The sequence below is a fragment of the Rhinolophus hipposideros genome (assembly GCF_964194185.1).
Source record: "Rhinolophus hipposideros genome assembly, chromosome: 8".
NCBI lineage: Eukaryota > Metazoa > Chordata > Mammalia > Chiroptera > Rhinolophidae > Rhinolophus > Rhinolophus hipposideros.
In genome coordinates, this window is record NC_138054.1 from 48,320,292 (window position 1) to 48,335,584 (window position 15,293).

General features: G+C 45.0%; 1 protein-coding gene across 4 annotated transcripts in view; it reads left to right on the plus strand.

The window, feature by feature from the left end:
• JAK1 (Janus kinase 1) overlaps positions 1-15,293 on the plus strand; it is a 125,298-nt gene that overhangs the window by 85,442 nt on the left and 24,563 nt on the right. For all 4 annotated transcript variants that reach the window (XM_081055912.1, XM_081055910.1, XM_081055911.1 and 1 more), the window contains 5 exons: positions 3,833-3,996; positions 6,003-6,345; positions 7,975-8,160; positions 11,771-11,928; positions 14,006-14,129. In XM_081055912.1, the coding sequence (XP_080912038.1) occupies positions 3,833-3,996; positions 6,003-6,345; positions 7,975-8,160; positions 11,771-11,928; positions 14,006-14,129 (975 nt within the window). The remainder of the gene's footprint in view (positions 1-3,832; positions 3,997-6,002; positions 6,346-7,974; positions 8,161-11,770; positions 11,929-14,005; positions 14,130-15,293) is intronic.

Consider the following 15,293-nt stretch of genomic DNA (forward strand, 5'->3'; position numbering starts at 1 on the left):
TTGCCCCAAGTAAGGAGAGGGAAGGCAGCCATTCAATGTCCAGGCAGCTGGTTAACCCACTTCTGGGTTTTCCAGGCTTCACGTTTTCCCCGTTCCTTTCTTTTTTCCCCTCACTTTCTACCAGTTTACTTCTCATCTGCAGTGCGTTGTATGGAGAGACCAGAGTAAAGCTGTAAGAGAGAGAAGGTGTGGGTCAGTGGGGCTAACGAAGGCACTTCACGGCAGTCTTCGTAACGTTTGTGGAGGAAGGAGGTGCCCACTCTGAATCATGGTGGTGGAAGAAAGATTAGACACTAGAGAAAAGCCAGAAGGGTCACCTATGTGACATCACCCTGAGATTACATACATGCGTACATGCATACATACATACATGGATATATGCATACATGTATACCTATTTTATATGCTTACTGATTTTTACCGTGTAAATATATATATTATGTACTACATGGTTTCTGAAAACATCTTACTGTTCATATCATAAGCTGATTTTTTTATTCATCCTATTGATGATCCTTCGATTGTCAAAGATACAGATCTTTGTTGTTTCAATGACTTCATAATCATTTGTTTATTCAACAAATATTTACTGAGTGAGTGTCTGTGTACTCTTTGCTGAGGGGCTGCAGCTACTGTGAGCAAGACAGACACGGTCTCAAGTTGGGTGAACAGGAAACAAACAAGCAAGTAACGCGATACGTAGCTAATACGTAAGAAGTTGTGAGCCATGCTGTGAAGAAAAAAGCTTTTGTGATAATATGGGGAGGGGGGTCTTGCTTGGGGAGACATCACTTCAACGGTGTGATCAGAGAGGGTCTCTCTAAGAAGGTGACATTTATACCGAATCTTGAAGAATGAAAAGGAGCCTACAATTTTCAGGGAGGAGTGGGGAAGGCATCCCTTCTATATAGAGCAAAGCTTTTCAACAGCAGCACTATTGACATTTGGGGCTGGAAAATTTTTTGTTGTTAGGGAATGCCCTGTGATTGCAGGGTATTTACCCACACGCCTGGCCTCATGAGATGCCAGTAGCACCGTGCCCCCAGTTGTGGCAGTCAGAAATGTCTCCAGACACTGCCCGATATCCCCTCAGGGGCAAAGTCTCCCGGGTTGAAAACACCTGATACAGAGGGAACAGAATGTGGGAAGGCCCGGAGGTAGGTCAGAGCTGAGGGGAAAATCAGTGTGTCTGGAGAAGGAAAAGCGGGTGATAAGGAATGAGACTGGTGGGGCAGCCCGGGGCAGATCACATAGAAACTTATGTGAGCTGGCCAGGGGTTGTGTTTTTACCCTAAGTGCGATGAAAAACTATTTGGAAGGGTTTGATTTTATTTATGGTTGAAGTCAGTGATGATTCTTCTTGGCACATGGAAAGTGGATTGTGCTGCAGCCAGAGCTCACTCCAGATATACTAGCTGTGAACGTGCTACCTTGGTCCAGGTGGGAGAAAATGCCAGCTTGGCTTGGTGTAGTGGCATGAGAGTTGGAGGAAAATGGATGGATCTGTGGTTACTTTGGAAGATAGAATTAATATGATTTGTTGATGGGATTGGCTGTAGGAGGTGAGGGGATTTGAAGAATCAAAGATGATCTGAGATTTATGTTTTGGACAATGTTTGATGGATAATGGAGTCATTTCCTACATAGGGAAGAGTGAAAGGGACAGATTGGAGAAGGGGTGGGAATCAGACATTTTCTTCTGGAGACGCCTGCGAGACATACAAGTGAAGCTTTCAGGAGGGAAGTTGAATATGAGGTAGAATCCAGGGGAAAGCCATCATTTATTTAACTCATCTCTAGTTTCTGGACAGTTTTGGTTTTCCTCAAGTTTTCCCTGTTATGCTATCACTGTTACAGGCTGTGTGAACAACTTCATACCTACGTGTTTATAGTGTTTTATTTGTCACTTCGTTAGGATATACTTTCTCTTTGCGGGCTTTTTATTAATATCACCAGTCTGTTTTCAAGGACCTTAGGATATACTTTTACATGTGATTTTGTGTCACAGTTATATTCCATTGTACAGCGTTAGTTACTGATTACACATTATCCCCATTCTATAAATACAACAGAGAAATACACAGTCCTGGGCAGATAACTGTATTAAAAAAATTAACTGGCCATTTTCAGACTGATCCTTTTGAATTCAACTTCTCAGTTTTGTAAATTCATATCTGAGATTTATTCTTTTACCTTTCTTGAGAGAAGAAGTGTAAAGGAAGAGTGCATCATACTTCAAGAGTAAGTATTGCATTAGATTCTGACCTTTCAGAGCTTCAGGAATGAGTTGCTTGACTAGGTAGTTATCCAGTGATGTGTACAGAAAATCACAGCCGAATAGAATCCTTTCGGATTTTGTTCTCCTCTGCACACATTGCTGGCAGAGGTGATTGTTGTTTCTCTTCGGTAGTTTGTGGAAGTGGTCAGTGTCCTTTTCTTATCTGGGAGAAACAAGAAGTTCTGTCTTGGAAAGAAGGGGAACTGCAGCGGTGAGAACCTTCTATCCCAAACCAGTAAACTAAGGTCACTTTGGGGCACGTGAGTGGCTTCCTTATGTAGGAATACCACCTCCAGTCTTCATGTCTACTTCTGTTCAAGCTAGAGAAAGGCGAAGGAGTTCCTTGCCCTTAGAGTACTGGATGCTCTAAGTTAGTCCGTAAAGACTGAGTGTGGCTGTGGCGCAGTACCGAAGAACCATGGCCCTGGAGTCATGTCTGCGTGTGACTCTCTAGCCCACTACTCACTAGGTCCCTGGCCTCTCTGGCACTCTATCTTTCTACTTGACTTTGTTTTTTATAACTACCTGATGTTACCTATTTCTATTTTGTTATTCTTTCTTCTTAGAATGGAATCTCCCTGAGTTCAGGGGTGTACTTTGGTTTATTGCTATATGCTTAGCACCTAGAATAACATCTGGCCTGTCTGTCGTTGGTTCTCAGGAATCAATAACTGCCAGGTGAATGGATGAAGTTATTTCACCTTTTGGTGCCTTAGATTCCTCGCCTATTAGGTAGAGATGATGATGTTAGTTACCATCAACCTCCTCGGGCTTTGTGAAGATGAAGTGAAATAGTAAATGAAGGAACCTAGCAGCATGCCTGGCACCGAGGTTAGGGTTTAATAAAGGGGAGCTGGCACTGACATCATCTTTGTTACTCTGCACAAGGCAGAGGGTGGGCATTGCTTTTTAGTGTCTTTTATTTGTTTGTTTTTGAAGCCCTCATTGGCTCTTGGAATACTGGGCACCTCGATCGGTGAGGGGATGTATTTTGGTGATACATTTCACCACTGGAAACTTGAACAGCAGATTTTGAAGAAACCGCATGTGGTAATGAGGCACTGTAGAATGTGGATTCCTTTCCCGTTTTCTAAATCTACATCAGAACGGGGTGAGGCGCCTTGTCGATTTTACACCCAGTTCCTAGACTAGGATATCTCAGTTCATGGTGGTGGAATTAGTGAAGGAGCACACCCCAGCCAGATGTTGCCTTTCCTTGCCCGGATGCAGCCCAGGCCTCGCTGCTTTTCACCATTTATTTGGTAAGCTCCCTGAGAGGGCTTCATGGCTGTTCACCAGGACCTAGCATATGCTTTAAAAATATTTGTTAAATGAGTAAATTAATCTAGAGAGAACATCCCCTGAGCCCCTTCCTGCCCAGCTGTTGAGAAAGAGCTTGGGTGCCAGAGACACGACCCATCTCCTTAGTCTTGTTGCTGTACTGCTTTTCTGGCTAGCACCTCCATGTGGAGAACCTTCCTCTCAGGATCAGAAACATGGGTGGACTCTTGAAACTTACGTGGTGGTTCATTTCTTCTCACCTCTGCTCCAAAGGGCCAGTATGATTTGGTCAAATGCCTGGCTCCCATCCGAGACCCCAAGACTGAGCAGGATGGGCATGACATCGAGAACGAGTGTCTGGGGATGGCCGTCCTGGCCATCTCCCACTACGCCATGATAAAGAAGATGCAGTTGCCAGAACTCCCCAAGGACATCAGGTGAACCTTTGCATATGTTAGCTCATTTATTGCTTTCTTCTGGCTAAAGAATTGAGGGTGAGGGTGGTGTTATTTTTATACGTTCTCGCACATCTCAGTTTAACCACTGCCAACTTTTAGCTGACCCCTGTTCTCTGCAGAGCCCAAATATTCTTTTTAGAATATCCATAAAAGGCAGCTCAATTATAATTGTGTCCCGATTTGGAATGTTGGCTGATGACCTTGACATCTGTACTAGGGTGAAAGTTCTGGGCTGCGGTTGCCAATCAGATTAGTGGTCCCCACACCCTCCCCTTCCTTCTCTGCCCATTGTAGGCATTGCCATCTATCACTGCACTTTTTCCTTCTGTGTTGGATGTATTTTAAAATGCTTCTTAATATATCTCTACAGGAAGCTACTACCCTCCCCAGCCTGAACTAGAGTTCCCTAGAGAGCTGTTGTGAAAGATGATCAACTGTTACCTTAAGGAAATTATATTTACTTAAAACTGTCATTTGTGATCAATTCTCTGTGAAGAAATATTCAATTTGCATACCGTGTTTTCCCAAAAATAAGACCTAGCCGGACCATCAGCTCTAATGCATCTTTTGGAGCAAAAATTAATATAAGACCCGGTCTCATATAATATAATATAATATAATTGATATAATATAATACCAGGTCTTATGTTAATTTTTTTTCCAAAAGACACATTAGAGCTGATGGTCTGGCTAGGTCTTATTTTCGGGGAAACGTGGTAATTTCCACTCACCTGTGAAATATAATTTTTTTTCAGTAAGATGTTGTAATTGTCATAAATGAAGACAGTCTCATTTTGAAGAGGAAATTATTTATAGCTGTAATACTTGTGATAGGCAGCATGCATGTTCTCATAAGATTACTTCTCGTATCTCTTTGACCTTGAGTAGACCTCCTCTGCCCTTGACCAGAGTCTGGAGCAGATCACGAGTTGCTCCTCAGTAATGCATGGGTTGGTTAGATACATGCTGTATTGCTACTTTTTTGCGCTCTCTCTCTCTCTCTCTCTCTCTCTCTCTCTCTCTCTCTCTCTCTTTTTCATTCCTGTGGCTTTTGCTCTGGGCACCTGCTCTTCATTTTTTCAAGAGGCTAACGTAAAAAATTGACACCTCTCCTCTGATCATCCCCTCCATTACATTCATCTAAAAAAAGATTACGACATTTATTGGGGGTAAATTCACGCTTCACAGTGTCCACTGTTTTTAAACCATTCATGCAGCAGGGATTACCAGGTGCTCAAGCTGGAGAGTAACAGGCACACAAGTCTCCCCATCGTTTGGCCCCCAGTAGATTTGTTCTTTCTTTCATGGGTGTTCTTATTCTCCTTAAAGCTGGCTCCTGTTCTAGCAGTGTATCAGTTCATTGAGATTCTATGAGTTACTCATAGATACTCTCCTGTGAGCACCTGGATGGGTCATAACCTGTCAGTTTACGGATTGATCCATTTACTCTATCTGGGACATTTTCCCATGGCAAACACTATGTGATTATCTTTTGGATGTAATTAGCTTTTATGTGTTTTCCCCATTTCTCATAAAACAATACGTGAGCTTTGTAGAAAACTTAGGAAACAGACATGTGCGTAGAGCGTACAGAGCCTCTCTAATCCCCCTTGACACCTTTCAGATCCCTTTCTAACTGATGCTGAATCTCATAACCGTGTGTTTACACCTATATTAATGTGCATGCAGCAGTGATAGCACACCAGCCAAGACATAGGTAAGGCGGTTGTGCGGCCCGCCTGTGTGACCCGGAAAATTGGGTGGTACCTGTCGCCGTCCCCATTGCAGTAAAACCTGTGCAGTGCACTTTGCCATGCTCTTCCGGTCTCTGTTGGCCGCCATCTCAGACCCTCTGGGTGGGAGGAGATCCTCGTGTCTCATTTGGCAACCCATGGAAGGAAGATTATAGATTTGGGTTCGTTTTCAAACTATTCTCTGCTAACCTGTATGTGAAAAAGAGGTATTATTTTTCTACTTTCTCTTAGCTACAAGCGGTATATTCCAGAAACATTGAATAAGTCCATCAGGCAGAGGAACCTTCTCACCAGGATGCGGATAAATAACGTCTTCAAGGATTTCCTCAAGGAATTTAACAACAAGACCATTTGTGACAGCAGTGTGTCCACACATGACCTGAAGGTGAAATACCTGGCTACGTTGGAGACTTTGACAAAACATTATGGTGCTGAAATATTTCAGACCTCCATGTTACTGATTTCATCAGAAAATGAGATGAATTGGTTTCATCCAAACGACAGTGGAAATGTTCTCTACTATGAAGTGATGGTGACTGGAAATCTTGGAATCCAGTGGAGACAGAAACCAAATGTAAGTGGAATAGGTGGCTGATGAAAACAGGACATCCTGGGTCACACGGCGTGTTCCGTTGATCCCGTTGTAGTGATCTGTTTGCTACCCCTTACCCTGGTCGGCTGAGTTTATTTAGGCTAGAGACCGTGACTCCTTCACCTTCTCCTGAGTCCATGTAGCAGTAGGTCTGAATAAGTTATTTATTGAGTTCTATAGGGACATAGAGAAATAGAATAACACATATAATATGTAATAATATAATAAGAACAGCAGATAGTTACTGAGTGCTTACTAAGTACCAAGTACTTGTCTACGCTTTTTACGTGTATAAACTCATTTATTCCTTAAAAACAAAAAATGAACAAACAAAGAAACCTTGAGGGGAATACTACCATTATCTCTAAATTACAGATGAACACAAAGAGGCATAGAGAAGTAGAGGAGTTAAGAAACTTGTCCAAGGTCATAACTGAGAAATGATTGTGCCAAGAATTGAAGTTACGCCTCTGGCTCCATGAAATAGGATAACTGATTTTTTAATTTGAAGCTTCTTTTTGAAGTGTTTGTCGAAGGAGGCAGTAGAGCAGAGTGGTTTCAAAGTGTGGGTTTTAAACCTAACTCAACCTGATTCGAATCCTGGCTCCATTATTTACAGTTACATGGCCTGGGGAGGGTTACTTCACCTATATCAGCCCCCCTATTACTTATCAGTAAAATGGAGATACTGTATCTACCTCATAGGTTTGGTGAGAGAACTAAATGTCATTTAGCTCAGAGCCTGGCATGTAATAAATGTTCAGTAAATTATTATATCTGCTATTATCATCATTATTATTATTGTAAATAATAATATTAAAGTAAAGGTGAGATTGTCTTCTCCTGTTTTATTCTCTTGCTAAAATAACAATGACTAACACTTACTGAGTGCTTTCTATGTGGTAGGTACTGTGTTAATAAAAACTTACCTAATTCTCAAAGGACCTTGTGAAGATGGAAGATCTCTGCTTTATGGTTGGGGAAATGGAGGCTCAGAGAGATTAAAGAACTAATTAGTAACTGGCAGGGGCAGGATCTTACCCCAGATCTCTAGTCTTTAAGACTCACGCTACACAAAATATTTAAACCCATGCAGACACGAGTGACTCCCAGATTATTCAACCATGGCATTTATACCTTCTCTTGAAAATTCTGGCTTGAATATTGTCATAAAGTCACGACAGTTGGTGATAGACAAGGAGAAAGCCCATGTTCTGTCCAGTCATATTTGGGGAGGAGCAGGTTCTCTGCCTCTGTTGAAACACACACATCAGTCCAGAAGTGAGGGGCCCTCATTGTAGGTGCATGTCTAATGGACATTCATTTCCCTTTCTGAGTGTACTTGTACATTAGAAATGACGTAAAGAGGTTAGTCAGTGTCTTCATGAAGGTCTCCAAGCGTACAATCCCAGGCCTTCCTGAGAAGGACCCAAAACTCCCAATGTCTCCCAGTTTCTCTGTAAGTTTCTCCCTTTCTCTGTAAGCCCAGGCGTACTGGTGCTCTCCCCCGAGGCTGGAGGCTCTGCATTGCTTTCCCAGAAGCACTGATCTTTTTCCCAGTAGAAGAGGAGAAAGCCAACGTAACTCTGTCACTTTTATGCATGTTACCAGGTTATCCCTGTTGAAAAGGAAAAAAATAAACTGAAACGGAAAAAACTGGAAAATAAACACAAGAAGGACGAGGAGAGAAACAAAATACGGGAAGAGTGGAGCAATTTTTCTTACTTCCCCGAAATCACCCACATCGTAATAAAGGAATCTGTTGTCAGCATTAACAAGCAGGACAACAAAAAAATGGTAAGTTTGCTCCAGAAGCCGTTCAGTCTGGATCTGGGGATGCAAGGACAGTTACGCGGCGCGTGCCTTTCACAGGAAATCTGATGATCATGTTACTGAAGCCCAAAGCCCCTGTTGCTGACCTTGACGTTACTGATGTCAGGTTTCTGCGTTTACACTGGTACATCGCAGTGTCTTCCTTTGGTTTTGCAAATGGTGTGTGTCTATCAGCATTTGCTCCTCTCCCAAAGATATTTTAGTGTCAGTGTTTCACAAACCTTAGTGAGTGTGAAGGCACAGAAGATGGGTGGATGTCAGCGTTTTCCCCCCAGGACACCTGCACGGCTTCTCTGCTGAGCTGGTGTGAGGTCGGTAGGAAGCCCCGCTTTGCCTGTTAGCAGACGGTCAGGCGGGTGGCTGTGGCCGTAGTGGCAGTCTCATCGTGGTGTCAGGCACACCCAAGTGACTCTGGGACAGAGGAAGAGGGTCAATCTCAGTTCCTCTCCTTTGGTGTCACTGGAGGGCGTATTCTAGACAGGCAGGCCCGTTTGGCAGGGGAAGTGGGAACCCTGCCACAATATACATGTTTGTGTCAGGGAAGTCACAGCTAACAAATGTGGGGAGAACGGGCTGGCGAGGCAGGGTACGTAAAAAGTGAAGGTAGTCAACACCAGGGAAATACCAGGTTTTGCCTAAAATTTGGCAAAGAGTTTGTTAAAAGGATAACACTCAGTGCTGGGAAAGAATCTGGTGATATGGTTTAGGACAGACAGTCACCCTTCTATAACTAGAGTAACTTGTCTTGGTGTTTGTACTCTTTGGAAAGCAGCTTAGCTCCATGCTTTAAAATTCTTTACATATTCCTCCATTCGGGAGTGTAGGGCCCTGTCTTTCAGAACCAGTGAGAGAAGCAGGCAGTGATCTCTGAACGCTCATGTTTATTCCAACAATATTTAGTATCAAAATACAGAAAATAACCTAAATATACAGTAATGGAATGGGTAAATAATTATAAATCACCTGAGTAATAGAATATTATAGAAATAAATTGCTGAATTTTTAAATAAACTGGAAAAATGCTTTGTAAAGGGCGAAGAGCAGACTATCAAGCTCCCTATAGAACTGCACCAATTTTGTTCAAACTCTTTTGAGAAGGTGTGTGTGTACCTACACATGCTCTTAGAAAAACAGTAGAATAGTAACAGTTATTATGTATCGTGGAATTATGAGTGATTTTAATTTTCTTATTCTCCCCCACCCCATTTTAACAACAAACATACATTAATCTCATCAGGAAACCATAGCAAGCCATAAGGTGAAAGGAGAAGTAGAAGAGCCCAGGTAGATGCTAGTGGGAAGGTGGAAATGTAAGGAGGGAAGAACATGAAAATAAGTGTTATTCATTCAGCATATTATAGATCCTGGGCTGTGTTATAGATTCTGTGTCTACATTATCCTCTTCGGTCTTTACAAGAACCTTTGATGTAGGAATTTTGGCTCTATTTCCAGTGGAAACTCTGAGACTCATGGAGAGGTGCAGAAACTTGTCCAGGGTCACAGAGCGAGGAAGTGGCGGTTCTGCCTGTGCTACTCCGGTTTCCCCAACGTTCTCTTCCCCAGAGACTCTGTAGTGAGGGGGAGCTTGGCACACCTGTGATCTGGCTCTTGCACATGGCCAAACTCAGAAGATACATGGCCGAGGAGGAGAAGCAGCGGCCAGCTGGTACAGTTTCTGTGGGCCTGCCCCTATCCTGTCCTGGCTGACAGAGTTTCAAGTCTGGCACCCAGTGGGTGCACCTGTCATCAAAGTCAGAGCATACTCTGACCACATGGGCCAATGACTCTGTGCCAAGCTGGGTAGGGGAGCAGGAGAAAGTCAGGAAGAAATAAATAGTCGCTCACCCCCTTATTTTATTTTTCTTTACAAACACTAGCTCTTACTGCATGCTAGGCACTTCCTATTCTAAATGCTTGACAAGCCTCCACTCTTCTCATTTTCATGTTGACCCTATGAGATGGCTCTGTTATCATCCCCTTTTTACAGAGGAGGGAACTGAGGTACAGAAAGGTTAACATACCCATCGGCACACTGCTTTTAGGCAGTTTGGGACCTGTAAACACGATGATTACGTATGCTTACACAGAATAGCTTTGGAGATACTGAGATCAGAACCCAGCCACGCTGGCTCCAGAACCTGTGGAGCCGGGTTCGACACTGCGATGCTTTCTCCTCTTTATCTCACTCCCTCGTCCCTTCAGAGCCAGGGATGTCCAAGTCCTTTGATCAGGCAATACTTTGGCTGCTGGTTTTTTCTGGAAAGCATGATGCTCGCCTGCTACCACATCATCTCTTGATTTCTCTCTTCTCTGCATCTCCTTGATGTCTCCCATTTCCATGCAGACTTCCACTCTCACTCATATATGACTTACGTGGTCTCACTCATATATGACTAAATGAAGGGCTGCCCAAGCTAGACCATCTTGAATTTTGTCTTTGGGGGTCTGCAGGTGGGTGCCAGGTCATCCCTGAAAGGAAGCACAGTTAGCACAAAGTCTGCTTCCTGAATCACTGTCCCTGTGGTGGCCTCCTTGACTCACAGGCCTAGAGCTCCCTGCCCTTGGCATCACGGCCAACTGTGACGAGACCCCCTTCCCTCCACCCCGCCTTGTTGCTTATATCCGCCCTCTTTCCCCTTCACTGGTCTGTTTTTCTCTGCCACTAGCCTCTTCTTTCACCAGTGCTGTGTAAAGAGTCTTATTCTTAAATAGTGTTTTGCCCTTCTCTGAAGACTCAGGTGCTTTTGAATACTTTGGGGAGTCACAGTTATAAATCATGGCTTTACGTACCTTCCTTCCCCAGGAGATGTTCCTTGTTGACCCCTTGGCTCCTCTCAGATGGACAGCCTCTGCTCAGGGCTGTATGATCAAGACAATAAAACAAAAAAAACTACCTGTCGTCACCCCTAAGTGTTTTTCTGCAGACCTTCTTCCCACGGAAATTCCCTCCCTCTTCCCCACTTCTGCCTCTCCTACTTTGAGTGAGGCTCTGCCTCCTCTAAACCCTCAGAGGTCCCTGGACTATGTCTAGCAACCTCTTCGTCGTACCTGGGACCATTCCTGGATCAAAATCCAGGAGTTTCACCTTCCTGACCAACTCTGCATGAGACGAAGCACCTGTGCTCTGCTTCCTTTTCTAAAGTAGCTGTGATGCTGAGTCAGTCATTGCTTAGTGCCAAGACCAGGGTACCTCGTGTACACGCTCCTCTCCCCCCATTTTGACTTTTCTACCTCCACCCCCTTCATTCTGGCCTGCTTTTCCATCTGGACCGAGGTGGCAGCTTCACAGGTCTCCTGCCTGCCACAGCTTCCCGTTCCCCGCTTTCTCACATACAAACACGCTGTACCTCATCTGATAGTTTTGAGATAATAGCTCAGAAAGGGATGAGTAGTCAAAGTCCTATATAAATGCCAGGGTTACCGCTATTATCCACAAAAGGAGTTTTCCTTTGGGGTCATGCATTCTCCATTGTGTTTTAAATATGAATGCCTTCTCACTGTGTAACTCCCCATAGAGTCAGCTGCTTAAGATGGTAGCACATGATGTAACCATGGGTATTTCTTCTCTCACCAGGAACTGAAGCTCTCTTCCCATGAGGAGGCCTTGTCCTTTGTGTCCCTGGTAGATGGCTACTTTCGGCTCACAGCAGACGCCCATCATTACCTCTGCACCGATGTGGCTCCCCCCTTGATCGTCCACAACATACAGAACGGCTGTCACGGTCCAATCTGGTTGGTTCTAGAACCTTCTCAGTTACCCTCGGTGTGAAAAGAACCCACATTTTAGTGACGGGGAGTGTGGCCTCCTCAGACAGGGGTGTTGTTTAGGTTGCGGGCAGTGGGGCATGTTGCTTAGTACTGATTTGGTGCCTTCTTTTTTATCCCTGCTGGCCTGTTGGTCCGGCCTTCCTGTCATCTCTTACCTTGGTCCTTGCAGCAGCCCCTCCCCTCTTCTCTCTTACTTGGGTCTCCTCGTAGTTTAATGTCCGTCCCTCCCCCCACTTCTCCACACCTGACCAAGAAGTGCCACACATCCTGACCCCTTTCTGTGCCAAACATTGTGGGTGATTCAAGAAACATAGGACACAGATCTCCACATTAGACAGGGTAGTAAATAATGGAATCCTGGGTCAGCGTGTCCTAACGTGTCAGATAAATGGTGGGGACACTGAGCGTGGCCAAGCCTTGGCCCTGGAAAGGGCCTTGCTGGATATCTTGCCCTTCTTGCATCTCAGGACGATTAGCCTGTGCTCAGATACTTCTGGTGATGGAGGACTTAATGAATGCTGCACGAGGCAGCCAGTGGATGCTAGCTCTAAAAATTACCAACACACATACTGTGTTTCCCCGAAAATAAGACCGGGTCTTATATGAAGTTTTGCTCCAAAAGACGCATGAGGGCTTATGTTCAGGGGATGTCATCCTGAAAAATCATGCTAGGACTTATTTTCCAGTTAGGTCTTATTTTGGGGGAAACACAGTACATTTCTGATCTGGCATTGAATTTGCCTCTCTGTAACTTCTGCCGCTTCATTTGAATTCTGCCACTTGAAACATTACAGGGATTCAAGTGGCAGAATTCAAATGAGGAGGCAGAAGGGAAGTTTCCTTCCTCTTACATATGACTGTCCTTCAGGTAAAGGAAAATAGCTACTGTGTTTCTTCTGAGTCTCCTTTTCCAGACCAAAATATATTTGGGGAAGCATCCCGTCAGCTGCCTTCCACATGACCCAGTTCCCACCTTCTTCCTTATCCCAGTTACCTTGTGGACAGGTAGTTTGTTAGTGGGGTGAACCCTGGCCTAGAGAGGCTCAAAGATCCACGGGCAGGTAGACACACAGAGAATTGCAGAGCAAGGGGTTGAGCCTTACAGTAAAGCAAGTCCATCAAATATCCCACCCTCAGTTAGGCTCGGAGACCCTGGCACCTGCTTGTCCCTTGGCCTGGAATGCCCTTCCTCCAGAACCTACACAGCCACCACTTCCTTCAGGTGTTACTCAGGTATCACCTTATCGGTGAAGTCTTCCCCAATCACCATTTATAAAATAATGATACCTCTTCCCCTTTCGCACTCCACACTTCCTGGCTCCTTTACGCTGCTCTATTTTTCTTCAGTGGCATTTATTGCCTCCTGACATACTATGCTCATTTCCGTGTCCATTTGTTTCTTGTCTGCCTACCCTCACTGCACAGAATATGAGCTCCATAAAGTATATCCTGGGCTCTTAGTAAGTATTTGTTGAATGAATGAATGAATGAATGAATGAATGAATGAATGATTGATTGATTGATTGATTGATTGATTCATGTTCTGTGGGGTCTGAAACTCATTGCTTAGGATGCCTTCTCAGAGTAGGTAGCATTCAAATCAGGTTAAACTTAGAAGAATCCGGGATGGTTTACCAGGTCTGAAAGAGGAGAAAGGGCACTTAATGTGAGGGATCGACATGGGCAGAGGCATGAAAGTATCACAGACCACAGAGCAGTAGGTCTCTGCCTTTCTGGTACTTGTTGACCATGTCAGCCTTCTTTCCTCCATACTTTGGGGGCACCATTCCCCAGGGGTAGTAACCTCACGTGTGTATTTATTTAGCAACTGTCCACTGCCCTCCTGTGCCAGGACTGATGAGTCCTGGGGACACAAAGGAGTGTAAGACAGGTGTGTTCCCTCAAGCATCTTTAGGACCCAGGGCAGGTGAGGCAACAGGGCCATGAGTCGAGGCATTCCAGGGGCGTGGCTATTCCATGGGGTTCAGAGTGCTCCTGGTGGGTGTGAGCTCTTTGTCCCTTTGCCTCTCTCTCCCTCTAGCACAGAATACGCCATCAATAAATTACGGCAAGAAGGAAGCGAGGAGGGGATGTACGTCCTGCGGTGGAGCTGCACCGACTTTGACAACATACTCATGACCGTCACCTGCTTTGAAAAGTCTGAGGTTAGTCAAGGCATGGGTGGGGGTCAAGCTATGTGGCCACCAGGCGTCCAGTGCAATCTGGTCCAGGAGCTGCTGCAGAGAGGACCCCTCTGAGGGGGTAGAGTTAGAAAAGCCTGGGCCTCTGAGAAAAATCCCTGGCAGTTCCGACAGGGGCAGCCTGCTTGTCCAAAGGAGACTGCTCCTGATCAGCCAGAGCCCGTAACCTTTTTCCCTCATAGTCCCTTCTTTCTTCCTTCCGATGACCCAAGGCGGGTCCACCATGGCTCTGGGAGGTGGAACACGACCAGAAAACCAGTTTACACCAGACACTCTCAAAGTGTCATATAACTGTTTAGACTGACTTATTCTACACTCAGTGCCAAAATCAGCATAGCCCCAGAGCTGTGTGTGTGTGTGTGTGTGTGTGTGTGTGTGTGTGGCATTCGCTGGTACAAACCAGTGCCGAGAAGGCCATGTTGGCAGCTGGCCTAACACAGTTTTCCCCAGATGGTAGCTTCAGACATTTTGACAGACATACTGCTGTCCCATGTTTAGACACGTGGAGATGTCTGTTAGTGACTCAGCTGTCGCTGGAAGCCAGGATGTTGTGAGAGAAATCCTGACGGCTAAGATAGAAGCCAGAATTGTTGCCTTTACCTCACTGGACCACAAATGTCTTTGTGATTCATCTAATGCTTTTCAAAATACAAGAAATGGAATATTTTAAAAGACAAATGAGTTTTACAGAATTAGCCCAAATAAATATACTAATGTTGATTGGGTTTAAGATGAATTTGGAGAACCGGGGTGGGAGGGGCCTATGAGATGGAAGTCAGCACATTAGCATATTGAAGACCTGAGACACAGAAAGGAAAAGTACCAGAGGACCCCTGGGGACTGGACGCAGTCAAGAGAGGGCAGAGGAAGTGGCACAAGGTACCTAGTGCTGCCAGGTGTCCTAGGCGATGCCTCTACGGGCGGCCGCCTGCCTGGGGGTGTTCCTGTACGACTAGGTCCCTTGGCTCAGACAGGCACGGTGGCTCAGAACTTGTCAGGCTTGTTGCCTTGGCAGGATGTCTCTCTTGTGTATGCATCAGTCTTTGGAGGAAGTTGAAGGTTTTTAACATGCATGGATGGGTGCATGAGACAGCCCAATCTCCTCCTGAGGCAGAATTGACCTGTCCT